At 45.2% G+C, this 16670-nt stretch overlaps 1 protein-coding gene across 1 annotated transcript in view; it reads right to left on the reverse strand.

Annotated features, from left to right (window-relative positions):
- Window positions 1–3623: 3623 nt before the first annotated feature.
- The window catches only part of KCNH5 (potassium voltage-gated channel subfamily H member 5), a 152701-nt gene continuing 139654 nt past the window's right edge, over window positions 3624–16670 (reverse strand). The window contains exon 11 of the mRNA XM_068682495.1: window positions 3624–4883. Within this exon, the coding sequence (XP_068538596.1) occupies window positions 3936–4883 (948 nt within the window). The 3' untranslated portion in view covers window positions 3624–3935. The remainder of the gene's footprint in view (window positions 4884–16670) is intronic.

Raw genomic sequence — 16670 nt, forward strand, 5'->3', positions numbered from 1 at the left:
CTCTAACACCTGTCCCGTGGCAAAGACAGAAAGATGGAAAACAGGACTTACAAATGCAAAATCAGAAGAACTGAGGGATATTTCCCTTCTATATCTTCACTAAAATAGTTATTTTTTTCAGCTATTATCCTGAAGTGCTGTTCTATCTCATATAGGTAATATTACACAAAAATGCTATTCAAGGTAGTTTAGTTCGCTTGCTCCGGAAAGTGTTTAATTTTCTGTCCACATTTTATTTCTATCTGTATCTTGTCCAGAAAGATAAAATCCACTTGTGTGTGGGTAAAATGCTTTGAACACACAGCGCACAAGGTAAGTGCTACGACCACGTTACCAGAGGTGGCAGGAACATCTGTCGTGGCACGCAGCTCCTAAGGGAAAGGGAAGCATGCAGCTGAGAGCTCCGTCCCCGCAGCACATAACTGCTTCAGTGCTGGCTCAGCTCGAAGAGGTGCATTTGTTCCCCTATTGCACTTACAGCTGTGGGTGGTTGCTTTCAGTCAAGCCTGAACCGCACCACGAGGACTCCTGCTTCTTTGACAGAGAAGGATTGCCCCAGCCGGCAGCACGCTTGATCGCATCATGCACAGCCACGAGGACAGGGGAAAGCTGTGAGTGCCCTGGCAACAACTCCATGAAACAACGTGTAATGTAATTTCGGAGGCAAAGCGCTTCAGAATTGTACAAGCCAAATTTTCAGAGCAGTAGCCACCAGAGTTGATCGTGCAAATTGGGCCTCCAGCTGCACCCCCAGCACACAGAGGCAAGGGGAGCCCATCTGCAGTGCAAGTTTATCGTGTTTGTTTGCAAGACACCATCCCAGTGATCCCACTGCTGCCTGGTGCCAGGCCCCAGCTGGTCCCACTGACCTTGCGAGGGACAACACCAGCATCAAGCAGCACCAGGACCAGCAAGCCTGGAAATGCTGTTTGTTTCATGAACTTGCTATTTTACATTATTTAGAGCTTTTAGCCAGTACACATTTTAACCAGTACAGTTGCACTTGAACCGCAATAAATGTTCTGGACTTGAATAATTTGCCAGGTCAGATGAATCCTGTTACATGTTCTCACATTGTAAGGTGGCACAAAGTTACACCTGACCAGCAAGGTGAAGCTAAACAGAGATCCCTTTGCATGCCATGCAGTTCTATCTAGAATTAACATCAGTCACAGAGAAAGAAATAAAGAAAGTCCTTCACAAAGGCAGAGGAATGCCATTAAGGCTAAAACTGTCTAACAGTCACCCCACCACCCACCTGGCTCTTTGCAGCACCACCTCATGGCACAGTCCTGCACCAAGGAACTTCACCAACCCCAGCCCAGAGAGCCTGCAGGGCTCAGCAATTGACTGGGCAGAGGGTTGAGCTGCTAGTGTCTGAGCCAGCGACCCGAGACAGGCAAGAACAGTCAAATCTTCAAAACTTGGCACTTAATTTATACCCACAAGGTCCATGCATACTCCAGCAGCCTGCAGCAACCCTGCGACTCCTTAACCCTACAACCTCCGACTCTTTCAGAGTCCCGGGGTAGGGTTTAGAGCAGGACCCTGAAGGTTTTGCAGTTCTGCAGTTTGTCCCTGCAGACCACAGCAGGGCTGCGTGCTTGCAGATTTGTATTCCTGTCAGAAGAACAGCTGCAAAGCACAGCTGCCTAATTTGACAGCGGCAACTGCAGCTGCAGAAAGCTATAATGAGCAGGCAGCCTCACCGCCCGTCTTTGGGAAGAGTTGTCCCTTTCGGTGACTTTTACTCTTATTTTTTCGCCTATAATTTCCTGGAGAAAGGGACTGGAAGAAAGGCAGAAATGGGCCCAAAAGGAACAGCAAATTGGAAAGATCACTGTTTTCCCTCCATGAACTGACAGAACAGAAGAAATGACTTCTTTGGCTTTCTTGTGATCTTTTGGGAGTTTACGGGATTGGATTTCACAGTAGGAAATACAATCACCCTAAGATGCAGGTTACTAATTGCCACTACTACAAATGTTGCTGTTTTTGTTGTTGTTTGATTTTTATTTTTTACTTTTTGGTTTCTCAGGAATTTTTTTAGTGTAGCTTAGTTTCCTAATATGAAGTGAAATGTCTGGCATTGATGTCTGGTAAAGATGCCCACTAATTATAAACATCTGTTCTGTTTACCTGATTGATAGCAATGCCTTGTTGTACAAATATGTTTTACTCGAGGCACTTTTGAAGACATGGGACCTTGATGCCAGAGGCCACTGAAGTGTGGTGGGGATATCCTTCTCTGTAGGAGCCATTGAACTCTGCTGTGCCAGCCTCCAGCTGTACCAGCATTGACTCTGAAGCCACAATGGCCATTTCTGCCATGAGAAATGTGTGTCTGGATTCTCACTCGCTGCAAATGGAGAAGTAAATAACCCACCACACTCAAGTGCAGGCCCAGGCAGAATCCAAAATCTCAGCTTCCAAGAACAGAAGAATCAGGGGCCTATGCAAAAGCCCGTCTTGCTGCAGCCCTGCACAGCCATCGTGAGGGGTGATGCACCAGCCTAGCTGGTGGAAATAGGAACATGGTTCAGGAGGGGGAGATGCTGATGGGAGCCAGCCAAGAAGAGGACCAGAGCACCCGACACAGACCTCATGTGCCCAACAACTGGTTGTGTGGGCACTGCAAGCTGGCACTTGGATCACAACACCCCAGCCACTAGAACCTTCAAATGCCATGGCAAGAGCAGCAGGCAGCTCCCGAGGATGGACTTCATCTCCACAAAACACTCTCCCACCCAAACATCGCCGTTGAATGCCTCAGGCTAAAGGGAAATTCACCATCACCAACTTCACATCCTGACTGGTAATTTTCTCTTTCTCAAAGGTAGTTTCAGACTGATAAACAGCCTCAGAAAAGAGTGGAGGGGGATTAACTGCAGCCTTTTAACTTCAGGCTTCCAAATCTGCTCACACGGCTCCTGAGGAGCTGAAGCACAATTGCTCTCTCCCTTGCTCAGATCTCGTGCAAAGTTTTTCTGCCAGGGGCAACGGGGAGGGGACAGCCAGAGAGCAACCTCTGCTCTGCAAAAAACGGGACATCCTAATGAAGATACTGACAGAAGCGGACACTGTCGCTAAGTGCTGCAAAGAGATTCTGCATAATGTCACGCTAACAGTTCAGTAAAAATGTCATCCGTAAAAAGGAGGCTTTCGAGAAAGGCATTACCCCCAAATACACAGCGCGTGCAGCTGAGAGATGTTCTGTTTGTTTCATTTCCTTACATAAATCACTGCTACTATGTCTTACTTATGATGTTAAAAGAGCAGGAGGATACTCGAAATAAAAGGCTGTGCATGCACAACACCCACACGAATCAATTCCAGTGATCTTACCCCAGCACCCGACACGGTGCCCTTCCCTGGCGACTGAGCTGAGCCCTCCCTTCAAGAGGAGTGGGGGAATTTATCACCAAATATACAGTATATTGTAATGGAATGATACAAGGAAACAGTACTACTTGGAGTCTGAACGTGTTGGCCACGTCGTGTTAACCTACTGTCTAACTCGGCAGAAAAGACAGTGAGGAAGTAAAAGCTCAATTCACCCAGCCTGAGATCAAAACTGTCATGGCAATATTGGCAGGTTAGACCCTGATTCTTTAAATAGTACATTGCCTTTGTTAAACAAAAGTCATTCTTTTATTACATAATAGAGATTATAAATAAATGTAAAGTGTGCATGCAGTCAACTGCATATTATACAAGCAATATCTATGTTAATAATTGTTTTCTTTGGCAGGCCAGAATCCAGCTGGACATGCAAATATTTACATATCAAAATCCTTGGTGTGTTCAAGTCATATTGGATGCAAGTGAAAATATATATGTATATATATTTACCTTATACACACACATATATATGTATAAAGGTATATATACACCTCTGCATATATACTGTATACATATATACACATAGGTATATGCTAAAAGTGGATTTCATCTTTTTCTGATTCAGGTGATGCAGGCCTTGAAACGCTAAAAATATCCTGGCAGGGTATCTGGGGGGGCCGCTGGGGTGATAAATGAGACGTGGGGGAAGAGACCTGGGGTACGTTCTTTTCAGACAATATTTTTAAAATTTCTGCCACCTGCTTCTCAAGGGCAGCCATCCTGCTGCTTAGCAGCTGGATATCTTCTTTGAGTTCGTGCTTGACTTCCTGCAGCGTGGTTTGTAAGGCCTGCTCAGGAATAGGGTAGAAAGGATGCCTAGCATCAGCCTGAATGGGGCTGTGCTCCAGGGGGCTGCGAGTCTCACCGGCTTTATCCAAGCGAAGGTCACTTTTTGTTATTCCACTGTCACAAGAGTCTGTTTTCCTCAGTGGGTTTTTATTTACACCGTTCTCCGAGTCGTTGCACTTGGGGTCCTCCGAGAGCAGCCCCATCGACTCAGCCTTTGTGACGTTGTTCCAGTCTTCCTTCTTCTCCTCATGGGTCCCCATCGTGTTCTTCAGCCGAAGCCACCCTTTCCCATTCCCGTTTTTCATCCGCATGGGGCTGTTCACTTTGAGACATTTCTGGTCTCCATTTCCATTGGGCTTGAGCTCCATCGCATCCCTGTTGTTCTGCTTCACAGCCTCGCTGGTTTTCACATAAGCCAGGGACGTCTGGATGGGGGTGATCTGAGACACGGTGACCACACTGGTGCCTGTGATGGAGGCCCCATTCTGCACACTCCGGCTTTCCACTTGAAGCTGGTTCCTTTCTGGATCGATGTGGGTTGAGCCTTGATTACGCATCTCCTTTTGCTGTTTGAATTTCTGGAAGAGTTTCCGCACGGGGTGGTCCACAGGGATGCTCAGCGTCACCTCGTTCTTCTGGCGCAGGCGCTCCTCTTCCTCCTTCTTGACATCGCTGATTTTCCGGAAGATGATCTAAGGGGGATAAATCCAAAACAGTCAATCACAGGAAATCAAATGCAACAGTATGGCAAATGTTACTGGAAGATGGCGAAACAGAAAGATCCCTAGGGGTAATCAGGCATTTCTCCTTCCTCTCTGTCTCAATTTCTTACAATGAATTCAAATGAAGCCGATCAAAGCATTGTGACCTCTGATATATGCCACTGCATAAGCGGTGTACATACACATATGCATATGTTCTTAAAGGTATAGATTTAAAGTGTTTTTTACCTGTGTTTTTGATGCAGAAGACATGGCCCTGAAGAACTAAAATTACCCTGACAATGCCAGAAAGAAAGAAACTGAACAAAGAGAAGAAAGCAAGCGAGCAAGAACCCAAATAGAGTGATACGCAGCGATACGCACCTACCCATTACTCACACTCATAGCTGCTCCTTTGCTGTCTTTAGTACAGATCAAAATGAAACAGCAATTCAGCAGAGACTGCATGGCCGTAAGTTTAACTCAATGCACGCAGCCTTCCAGAGGCAGAAAATCCAAATGTGTGGACTACTTTTTAGCTCTGCTTATTGTTGTAGTGGTGGCTGGAAGGTGCAATTACGTTCCCCATGTGCCGTGTCGTGTGCCTTCACACAGCAGCACAACAGCTTTTATGTCTAATATGTGGAGGAAGGCACTTGGTGCTGCTTCTATTTCACCCTTCAGAATCTCTCTGTAGCAAAAGGAAAAAAGGAATCCGAGCCTCGAGCTGTGGAAGGATCTGCAGAATTAAAACCTTTCTGTTGATTTTATGCATGTTACTCCCAAATAATCTTTGGTCCTTTTTTACAAAAAGTTTTGTTCTGTTTTCTTAAATATGGGACTGAGGCAGGATAGGGAAACTCTCTGTCTCTCTAGCTGATGGTACTAAATTGAAAAGGAGCACATGGTAAGATGCAAATATGGGCTGTATAGGGACAGTGTTGGTACAAAAGTAAAAGAAAGCCACTGCGATACACAAACAAAACACTGTGACAGTGAGATGTGGATTTTGAAGTATCCGTTTGAGTACCCATATTTCAGTATCGATTTTCTTTAAGAGAGGCTTCTCACACCTGTCCACATTTGCAAAGAAATAGTTGCTTTCAAGTCTCACATCTTCAGAAGCAGGCAGAGGACTGTGGCTACATCTCCTTCCCCGCATGAATCTGGGATGAGCTGGACTTCAAAGCTTCATTAGAGAGCTTTCAAATGCCCTAAGTAATATTCTTGTGCGCTGCTGATAGATTCAGCTGCTTATAATAATTTTGAAAGTTAACATGTTTATTAGAAGCCCAGTTAAAAAAAAAAAAAAAAAAGCAGGGAAACATGGAAGATACTTTCATCTGACTCTCTGACCTAGATGCAGCAACACATACACTCATTTGGCAGCTCCTCTTCATTAGTGCCTACCCTCATGGAGCAGCTCTCTCGGGCAAGCCACAGGGGACAACGAAGAAATGCAAGAGAAGTTGCCCTTGATTTGAAAAAGTAAGTGATTAGATTGTGTTGAAGCCACATTTTCTAAATGAAGGGTTGGAAGGTGGGTTGTGTTGCTTTGTTTGTGCCTTTCTCTCCCTGGCAGGCAGCGTGGCACCTCTGGCAAGTGACAAGGCTGTGTCCCCAAGCTGTGTCCTGGGGAAGATGCTCGGTTTCCCTGCTTCTCTCTCATCCTACTGTGCTCCTCCATGCCAGGCCAACATGCTTGGGGCCTTGGAAACATCTGGGGTGGGGAAAACTTCCTCTGTGCAATTTTTCCCTGCTCTTAGGCCGTGGCCGTGTTTCATACTTTGAGCAACCTCCTCTCCCCAGACAGCTTGTGCCCAGCTGGAGGTGGCTGGGGATGCTGCAGGGCTGGCGGCTGCCTGCAGCCTGGCCATGCTCCCATGTCCCACACAGAAGTGAATACGTGGTCAGGAGAGCATTGAGGTAACTCCAACAACTTCTACACTGCCAGCTGTCTGTAAAGACCAGAGTGATAACAACAAAACCCACAGCAGTGGTTTTTAATTTCCTCTCAAAACACCTGCATTTCACTGGAAACTCTCCTCATCTCCCTTTCTTTTCCCCCAGCCTACTCTTGTTTTTTTATTTCTCCCCTTCCTCCTCTCTGTTCAAAACGTCTCTATCCAGAGGCTATCTCCCTGCACAGAATATAATTGCCCGTGACTGCTGCTGCTGCCTTCTGCAAAAGAAAAGCCAAGGCTTTGCTAATTTGACACAGTCTGTACTTCACACTCCTGAAGTGGGCCCTGCTGAAAGCCAGGAAATTGCTGCGTTTTTCTGTGCCAGAGCCTCACCCCAGAACCTCTGAGCTGGATGTCACTCGGATTAGCTGAGCCCAGAGGCATTGGGGTCCACAGCCTGGCGCTGCAGCCCCTCAGCACAGGGGAAGCAAAATGCATTCATGTCGTGGGGACAGGTGGCCGAGGTGACATCCGGCTGTCACCTCTTTCAGCCTCTTTTAGGACCAAGGGGGGAGCCTGGTAGAGCTCTTTGGTAAACCTTTTCTTCTTTCTCTGTTTGTGATAGCAAGTGCTACACCCTGGAATGATACCAGCAGCCCCTCTGAAGAAGCAAGCCTGCTGAACTCTGCAGCAGCACAGGGACTGGGTGATCCTGGGGTTTGCTGGGACTCGTGAGCTCAGGACTGACCTCACTGGAGCTGTATTTCCAATGCAGACATCTTTTAAAGGCAGCAGTTGCTGGTGGATTCACAGCACCCAGCTCCCCCTCAGCTTTCTGATGAAAACTGGATGTGTTCATAGGCGACTGCTATTTGCTTTTTCACTCTGAAATGCATTAACAGGCTGACCATATCTCTCCGTATTTGGACTGGATATAAGGCAGACAGTTTTTACAGTGACGGTGGTGAGACCCTGGAACAGGTCACCCAGAGAAGTTGTGAATGCCCCATCAGTGAAAGAGCTCAGTCAGGTAGGACGGGGCTTTGAGCAACCCGATCTAGGGAAAGATGTCCCTGCTCAAGCTGGGGGTACTGGACTAGATGATCTTTAAGGGTCCCTCCCAGCCCAAGCCATCCCATGATTCTATGATTCCACGGTCCCAGCAGACAGTGAGAGATTACAGCACGTTGGTGACCAGGGACTTGGCCCTCCTCCATTTGCTGAACCACTCTGTCACCAGGAGGAAACCACTTCACTCCTGAGTCACCCCATGGAGACTGTCCCTATTCCAGGATGTCCACCCCTACTGAAGGGATTGCCAAGCCTAGCACAGCAGAAATCCAGTCTTAGTCAGGACTACTCGATATCAATATCATTAGAATATGTACAAGTAAAAGAAAAGAAAGTTCTGCTTACACAGGCAAAGAACTGGGAAAAAAGCTAGGATCTGAATTCTAGCAGTGATAGTTATTCTGCACTACATTTTTCCATATTGAGGACTGTTTTCTTGTGGATGGATTTAATCCACTTCCACAGTGGTTTAACTGAAGCCAGATTAGGATTAAATGTGTCTACACAGAGCCTTATTATATTAATTGTCTAATAACTATTGGTGGCTATTTTTCTCTATAAATAAGCCCAGAAAAACACCTCCTGCAATCTGACATTTCTCAGTGATTTGAGTGAGACTTATTTTCAAATTTTTAATTGGATGAGCTATTTCAGTTGTCCCTGACCCTTTTCAGCGAGGTTACACATAGGCCTGTCGAAACATATAACCTGGGAACAGACACAAACCCCAAAGGAATTAGTCAGAAGAAACTGAATTAACTGTGAGCAGAGAACATCTCAAGGAGTAAAGAGCCACACTTGGGTCTCCTGGCAAGGGCTAAATTCATTAATGTGACAGGGATTCAGTGTAAAACTTCATTTCCTTTACGGATGGGATTGCGAAAGACCGCCCCAATGCATCACAAATCCTGTCCCTTGAGACTAGGTTCCTGTTTTTCTTTCTTTTAATGTATTTGTTTGAGGAGGGAGGGGAATGGGGATGACATTAGTTATTGAGCTGCCAAAGGTTAAGTAAAAGTTAACTAATGGTCGGCCCTGGGAACTGCAGTGGTTGAGGAACCTATGAGGCAGGCAGAGAGGAGACAATGGTGACCTGAGATTCTCAGTTTGATCTTAATCCCAATCTCCCTTCCCTGCACACCACAATGAGAAGTAACTCACCGTGTTGGTGACCCCAACCCATCGTCAGTTCCAAAGGGGCACCTTAGCAGATGTCAGAAAGCTGAAGCAATGGGCATGTTCCTGCTGGAGCCGTTCCCATGGGGTGCCAATTTGTATACGTGCAGAGGTGGGCAGCAGCAATGAGAGGCTGGGCAGCCAGCTTAATGCTGCCTCATCCTGATCTACTGCAGAATTAATTGGTAAACCTGTGTCTTTTTCAGATGTTTTGAAAGGCACCTGTCTTCAGTTGCCTTTTTTGTACCGCTAATTCAAAAATCCTCCCTCTACAACCTTGTTCAATTTGCAAAGACCTCTTAGTAAGTCAGCCCAAGGACAAATTAATTAAAGTACGTGAATTAATTAATGTTGAAGAATTACAGTAAGTTCATAAAAGTGGCACATGTTTGAGTACAGATCATTGTGTCCCATTCCTAGAAGGTCCCACTGCTGCTGTTAGTGGTGTACATACATTCGTCCTCATAGAAACCTGCACAAAAGGGCACAGTTGTGATGGTGATGAACATAGCCGGTGTGCACTGAGGGAAGGAGAGGGGAAGCCTCATGAAGCTATCAATGTAAAGATTTTCCCAGTGACTAATAAACACTGGGTGCCCAGACTGATGCATCCTACAAAGGTACCTGATTGGGAAGAGAGTTCAAAGTCCTGCAGCAAGGGGACACCTTGTCCCGTGAGAACTGGCCTGACTCGGCTCCAGAAACTGAAACTCAAAGATGACACCACATTTCAGCACCCCACAGCTACATATGGCCATGAAAAGCAGGATGGAGAGCCCCGCCATTCAGCTGCATTGGTGCTGCAGTCATTAATGGGCAGGATGAGGTGGGTGCTGGTCACCACTGAAATATCTCTTCCAGAGGTAACTATCCTGTCTGTATTTAATGTCTTGTAGAAGTCCTCCCATCTGGTAACTCACAACCCAATGTGTTTATCTGGAACACTCTGATTTTATTCTTATTTAACACAAGAGCAACCTGGAAGGCACTTTAATTCAATATTGTGGCCCTGGTGACAATTCACTGTGCCCCTCCCCTGCAGCACTGAAAATCAGATCAGTGAAATGATCCAGATTAATAAATTAGAAGAAATAAATAGGGCTCTTTGTAACCCGGACCATGCCAGCGATCCACCTGACAGCACAGCTCCAGACCTGAACTGGAAAATGCAGCAGCAGAGGGAATGTGCGGTGTGAGTAAGAGGGAACTTTCCAAGATAGCTTCAGCAATGCAGACTGTATTACAGAAAAACACCCATTTTTTGACCACACTGAAGAGCTCAAGGCTTGCTTGCAGCTGGCTCGAGATAATTCAGAAGTCCCCATTTCCCACTCTGTGTCCCCCTCCTCTCCTCCAGAACATGGTAGCTACAAGACCAAACCTTGGCAGTGAGCAGGGTGCCTCACCCTTCTTTCTGAGATGGTCAGCTCAAAAACTGAAGGTAAAATCATGGAAGGTAGTTACAAGACAATATTACCCCTTCCTTCAAAATCGTAATTGTATTTTATATTACGTTCCCAACATAGAAACATGTATTTCTGTGTATTAACAGCCAAACTAAGATATCCGTGCAACACAGTAAAGCCTGTTTTAAAACGTATATCACTTGCCCTTTCTGTATGCAAGCACCACAATAAGCCCTGTGCCCTCCCACAGGGCGATCCCACTTGGCAGGAGCTGCATGCTGAGATCATACAGGAATGCGAGCACAGCCAGGTGATCCCCACTGACCAGCCACTCCTGAACGCACCGCAGAACAGCTGAGATCTGCTTGATTTTTCCTTAATGGAAGCAGTAATTTAGATCTCTTCTTCTTTACCCAGCAACCAATTTTTTTTTTTTAGGAATTTAATTATCCTTGAGATTTCCTCCATCTCACAAGCTTAGCTGAAGTGGGCAAATGGAATTGAAAGTTCTTGATGATACAACCAATAACAGACAAATACCGCAATCACGTATACCTCATTTTCTTTGGGAACAACGGTAAAAAAAAAAAAAAAAGGCAACAAATACAATTGAAAATAATACAAATGAATGCTTAATTCATGCCTAAACCGATCAACATAAAACAAACTTTTGCAAAGATGTTTGAAAAAAAAAACAACACTATTCATTTTCACATCTTGGAGTGCATCGTAGAACAGTAATTGCCATTTTTTCTCATGCTAACAAGGGAGGCGAATTTGTGTCAGCCCTAGGATTTGGACATGAGATAACCTAATCCATGCTGTGCTCAGACAACTGTGCTATTTTCCTGCTTCTAAGAACAAAGCACAAAACACACCCAGCTTCCAGAGCACAGACCCTCAGACCGGGGTTCACCTAACAAAGCCAGTGTCTGCGACTGGACTCATCCTCTGGCAGCCACGCACAGCCTAGGGAAAGAAAACTTGGAGGCTGTGAGTCATTTCACCTGCAGCTTGCTGCTAAAACAGGTCAGACACGCTGTACCCTGAAATGCCTGTTTGTCTTCCGTGTCTAAAAAGGGAGCTTTGTCCAAGTCACTTGGATCCAGACACCTTCCGTGTGATGCTGGGTAAGAAGTATCTGAACCCCTGCCTCTAGCAGTGCAAATGTCAGGGTTCGGAGCAGGCTTTTCAGAAAGCTTTCCTTTAAAGCTTTTGTGTGTGTGTGTGTGTGCATTTTACCCTTCATCTGATGCTATTTTTATTCCCTCCAGCATGCTGGGGTATTGCCAGTTCCCAGCCAGGATACATTCCCCACCCAGCCCCAGCCACCAGCCAGTCCTTCCAGATAAGCACCATTATTTTAAAAGCTGCAGAAGGAAGATGAGCGATGACTGCACAGAGGACCATGCCAGGCTGGCAGGTCAAAAAGCAAAGTTTTTTAAACCTTGGCAGGTCACAGAGAACACGATACACTGTTGATACTTACAGGGTAAAAATTTCTTAAAATTATTTTTTCAGAAATTAAATATATTTTTTAATGTAACTTTTTAAGAAGGTTTTTTTTTTCCTTTTATTTTACATGAACTTACATTTTAAAAGTTTAACTCTTGAAAGAAGGGAAAGATATGAATACACGTGAAATAACCTAGCGTGAGTCTTTCTGTTTGTAATTCAACAGAAACCGGACCCCTGGGCTCACAGAGCTGTGAAACGCAGCTGTGTGATAGAAGACCATGGGCCTTCTGTATTTGTCCTTCATCTGAAAGTCTGGCCTGTGAGCCACAGATCAAGCCAGAGAAACCTGAACAGGCAGTGTCAATTCAATCCTTCCTTTGGGAAGGATGCAAAAACTGCTGGAACGCACTGTGGATGGATTCACTTTCTGGTCTGGTTCTCTGCCTTGAAAACCTATTTCATTGCAGGCTTCCTACCTTTCCAAAACAGAGAGGTCAATGGCAGCATTGCCCACAAGATGCATTGTTGGCTCTTAACACCAGGGTGGACTTTGGAGCAATGCCTCCTCCTAGGTCAAGGCAAAGCAAGGAGGTTTGAGCAGACAGCCCCGATGGGAAGACCGAGCCAGCAAGGCCAGCTAACACCAGCAAAGAGCCAGCAAGGAGCACTGGCACCAATCCATCTTCCATCAACAGCTTTTGGGTATGGCTTGTGCATGAGAACAGCCTCTCACCGTGGTGTCCTGTGCTGGCCAGAGTCTCTGCAACCAAGAAGCATGGCCAGAAACTCTCTGCTGAGGCTGACAGTGATGAGAAACCTGGCAGAAAGGGAGGGCAGCAGAAGCTGGAATAAGCGAGAGCAAGCAGAGATCAAAGCCAGAGCACCTCTTTCTAAATGTAAACTGCATTTAGGATGCTTCACCTAATTTACTCCTGTAAATCTCCCTGTCCTCTTAGCTCACTTTATTAATCTGCACTCCGACCGAGGCTGCAGAATGGATGGCCTGAAATGATGGCTTTATTGTTCTGCTCTATACACTCCTCAGACAGATAGCTTTACTTTGATGTGAAACTCAGCCTCAAAAACAAATTGCTCTAACAACGGTTTTAATTGCTATGCAGTAAATTCTCCTTAATCCTCCTGTCCCAGGAACTGCTTTTTGTTAAACCGCTGCTCCATCTGCATGTGGGAAAGGAATCACTGTCTTTGGCTGTGCAGTGAAAATGACTGACTGCTGAGCAATTAGTTAATCTCTGGGATAGGAACGTTTCACTAAACAGTCTTTCATGCTGGATTTTGGAGGAAAAGAAGATTTCTGTAGGTTGGTCTACTGGCTGCTTGAAAGAAACAGTAAATAATAACCCTTCTGCAAATTTCTATTGATCTTGACTTCAGAGATACGGCAGCATGCAAAAGCAAAAGCTTGCTACCAAGCACATTTTAATTTTCCTATGGAGAAACTGAATTCTCGTTTCCTCATAACTGATTATTGAATTGACTTGTAAGAGAGGTGAATATTTCCAATACAAATGACAAAGTGATGTCATTTCAGGGCAAGAAGAATTATTTCTGTGAAGCTGAAAAAACCCTTTCAAGGGAAATTTAATCACATTTTATGGGCAAGAAAAAGGTTGATCCTTTCATCATTACTTAATATAGATCTGTGTTCCCCAAGCTGCTGATCTGAAAAAAAAAAAAAAAAAAAGCTGGTCATGTAGAAAGGGAGAGACTCTTCAGAAGAACCCCAAAACAGCCATTTAGCAATTCTCCGGAGCCCAGAACTTCCATCCCCTCGCTACTGCTTGCTCCGTGCTTTAGAGATTGAATATTGTAGGTCAAATTTTAATCTGGTTCCATTTTGTGTTCGCAATCAATTTGCACAGTACCCAACTACTCTTGCAGAGAGACATCTGTGCATGCTGACAGTCAATTAGGCTGATCTGCATTTGCAAACGAGCATGCATATTAAAAAGAGAATGGTTGAGAGTTCGCCCCATCTATTTCATATGGATCTGAAGTCATCCAGCTTTACTTCTCAAGTCTGGATTGAAAAAGGAAGAGGAGAGAAGCAGGAAGACATCCAAGTCCATTCGTCACCTCCCAAGAACATCATGGCCCGACACATACAGCACTAGACTGGGATTCGGGAGGATGGATTATTCTGCTGGTCCAGCCTTTGGCCAAGTGGGAGGTCTTGTGCAAATCACACTGTCACTTTGTGTATCCATCCCTCCCAGCATAAGAGAGGATAATGATACTGCCATCATTTCTGCAGTTAATTGGAAATCCCTACATCACTGCTAACTATTTACAACCGAGAGACTAGAATTCATAGCTGGTAACAGAGCGAGGCCAGTGTTTTGTCTTAATGCCAAAGTTGAGGCAGTTCATTAATAAGAGAAGCCATAAGAAAAATAAAATAAAAAAAATAAAAAAACAGACGTTGTTCCTATGATTTCAGTTCAGGAAGAAGAACTTAAGTCTGCTGTGCTGAGGCATTCAAGGCAGCGCACAACAAATGTACAATGGTACATGAGGGCCTTTCCAATGCCCTGATAGATCTGTCAGACCTCGTTTCAGGGTAGCACTGACACCTGCTTAGCAAGGAAAGATCAGGCAAGTCACACAGCTTGGGTGATGGGCACTGATTCTGCAAAATGATGTGATTACACATTTAACTGTTTACTGAGCTTTGAGGCTAAGGAGTCAGATTTCCAAAAGAAACATCAAAGCTCCTTATTCTGTTTCCACAACCACATACATTCACAACGTCCACAAGAGCACTTTCTGAGAACAGGTGAGCCTCCTGGATCAGGAGCCTGTTGAGTCACCCAGAACCTGAGCACCTTCTGTCCATACGTTTGGCACTTATGGAGGCCCCCCTTTCTTTGCACACCAGGGGAAAACAATGCATGGATTTTCTTCTGCTGCGGGCACAGCTGCTATATCTGATGCCTGCTGGGTCCTGTTTTCCTGCTAGGAAAAGGATGCTGAAGAAGGGCACTGAGCACCTTTGGATATGGGCAGCTTTGCCACAGGTTTTAAACAAGGCGCTAGAATTGAAAATAATCACGTTTTTTCTTGCTTTGCCCTCACTGTTTTCTGTTTTCATTGCTGTAACCAAACAGCAGATGTCTTAGCATGTTGCAGAACAGCCAGACTCAGATCTATTCCTCCAAAGACAGCAAAATGCCTCTTCCACATACAGACAGTTATTTTAAACAATGAACCAGCAAGACTGCTTTATTTATGCATTAAGGCATACTTCTACTAGGACCTACTGCAGGCATAATTTAGGGTCAGTCTGTTGCAGACAGGAATATGCTGCCTCTGAAGAGACTTACCTGTGACTGTGACCCAAAGAGGCACAGTTCCTTCTATGGGGTTCTCATCACAACTGGGGGACAACAAAACTCTGCTTTAGCTTCCCAATTCCTTTCCAGGACCTTAAACCTTAGACTGAACTCAGTACGAAGACTAAATACCAAAGAGCTGAAATATTCTGTTGAATCAGGACCTAGTTCATTTTCTGTATGAAATACATCAGGCATAGTACTTAGCTCTTCCACTGGATCTGGAGGAGAACTGCAGCAAAGACCACCCCACACCAAAACCCTCCACAACTTTTTAGACTCCACATTGATGTAAATAACTGGTGACACATATCACCAAGTGGAGCACCATGACCACGTTGCTACCACCAATCCTGCCAGCACACCACCAGTAGGAACCCCAGGGCTCAGGAGCTGAAGGGAGCTTCCCATTGCCTCCCAGCCTGGCTGTGGTGTGATGCACTCACCGGCAGGCAGTGCCTCTTCAAGAGGACAGTTTCCAACGAGATCAGGCAGACCTGGTCCTCACAAACTTATACTGGCCACTGGATCAATACCTGCTATTGGCAACAGCCTAGTGAAATGTCAGCATGCAGCACTGTCAATTGATTCAGGCTTTGCTGCGCTGCGGATGAGTTATGGTCTGTGCATTTTATTCGAGATGATTACAGAAAGAAACTCCTCAAAGAAAGCAGCTTTCCCTTTGCCCAGCACAGTATCTCCTAAGAGTGATATGCTTCTGAGCATAAACAGGGAAAGATAGTTCAAAGCCTTTGGATGACAGCAGGGTGGTTTGAGCTCGGGGCGGACTGCAGAAATGGTGCTCTCTGGGACAGGGAAAAGTGCCAAAAGACTTTTCAAGCTGCTCTTCAGCCTGATTTAGCTTGGAACAGAAAATCAATCATCAATAATAATATGCAGTACTAATCCACCACTCTTCTTTCCCTATATGGGAGAGGATTTGTGGTGCTGTATCTTTTGCCAGATGCCAAAACCAGGGCACAGGGAGGTCATACCACTTGCCCAGGGTCATTGAGCTCCTTGGTGGACGTGAGAGGGAGGGAGCAGAGGTTGGCAGCCCAGACCCCCATAATAGAAAAATCCATGCTTCAAATAGATTAAATACACAAATATACAAATATAAGGGTCCATATGGTCAATATCATATAAATATTCTATTTAGTTTCAACAACAGACTTTCTTTTCACTGCTGTCCAATTTGGGAATTACAGACCTAGATTTCAAATAGCTGAGAGTTGGAAGGGGTTAACTTTAATTGCAGTTAAATCCAGTCCAGGACAACTTTACTGCTGTTCAGCTTTGTGTTGGAAGCAGGAAGGGGGGCAGGCAGCACTATCTCTGTTGCTTTAGTGAACGTTTTCTGAAGGTCTTGCTTCTATTACAATGAAAAAATGTCAAAATCTTCATGTT

Source organism: Anas acuta, chromosome 5 (genome assembly GCF_963932015.1).
Source record: "Anas acuta chromosome 5, bAnaAcu1.1, whole genome shotgun sequence".
NCBI classification, from domain to species: Eukaryota; Metazoa; Chordata; class Aves; order Anseriformes; family Anatidae; genus Anas; species Anas acuta.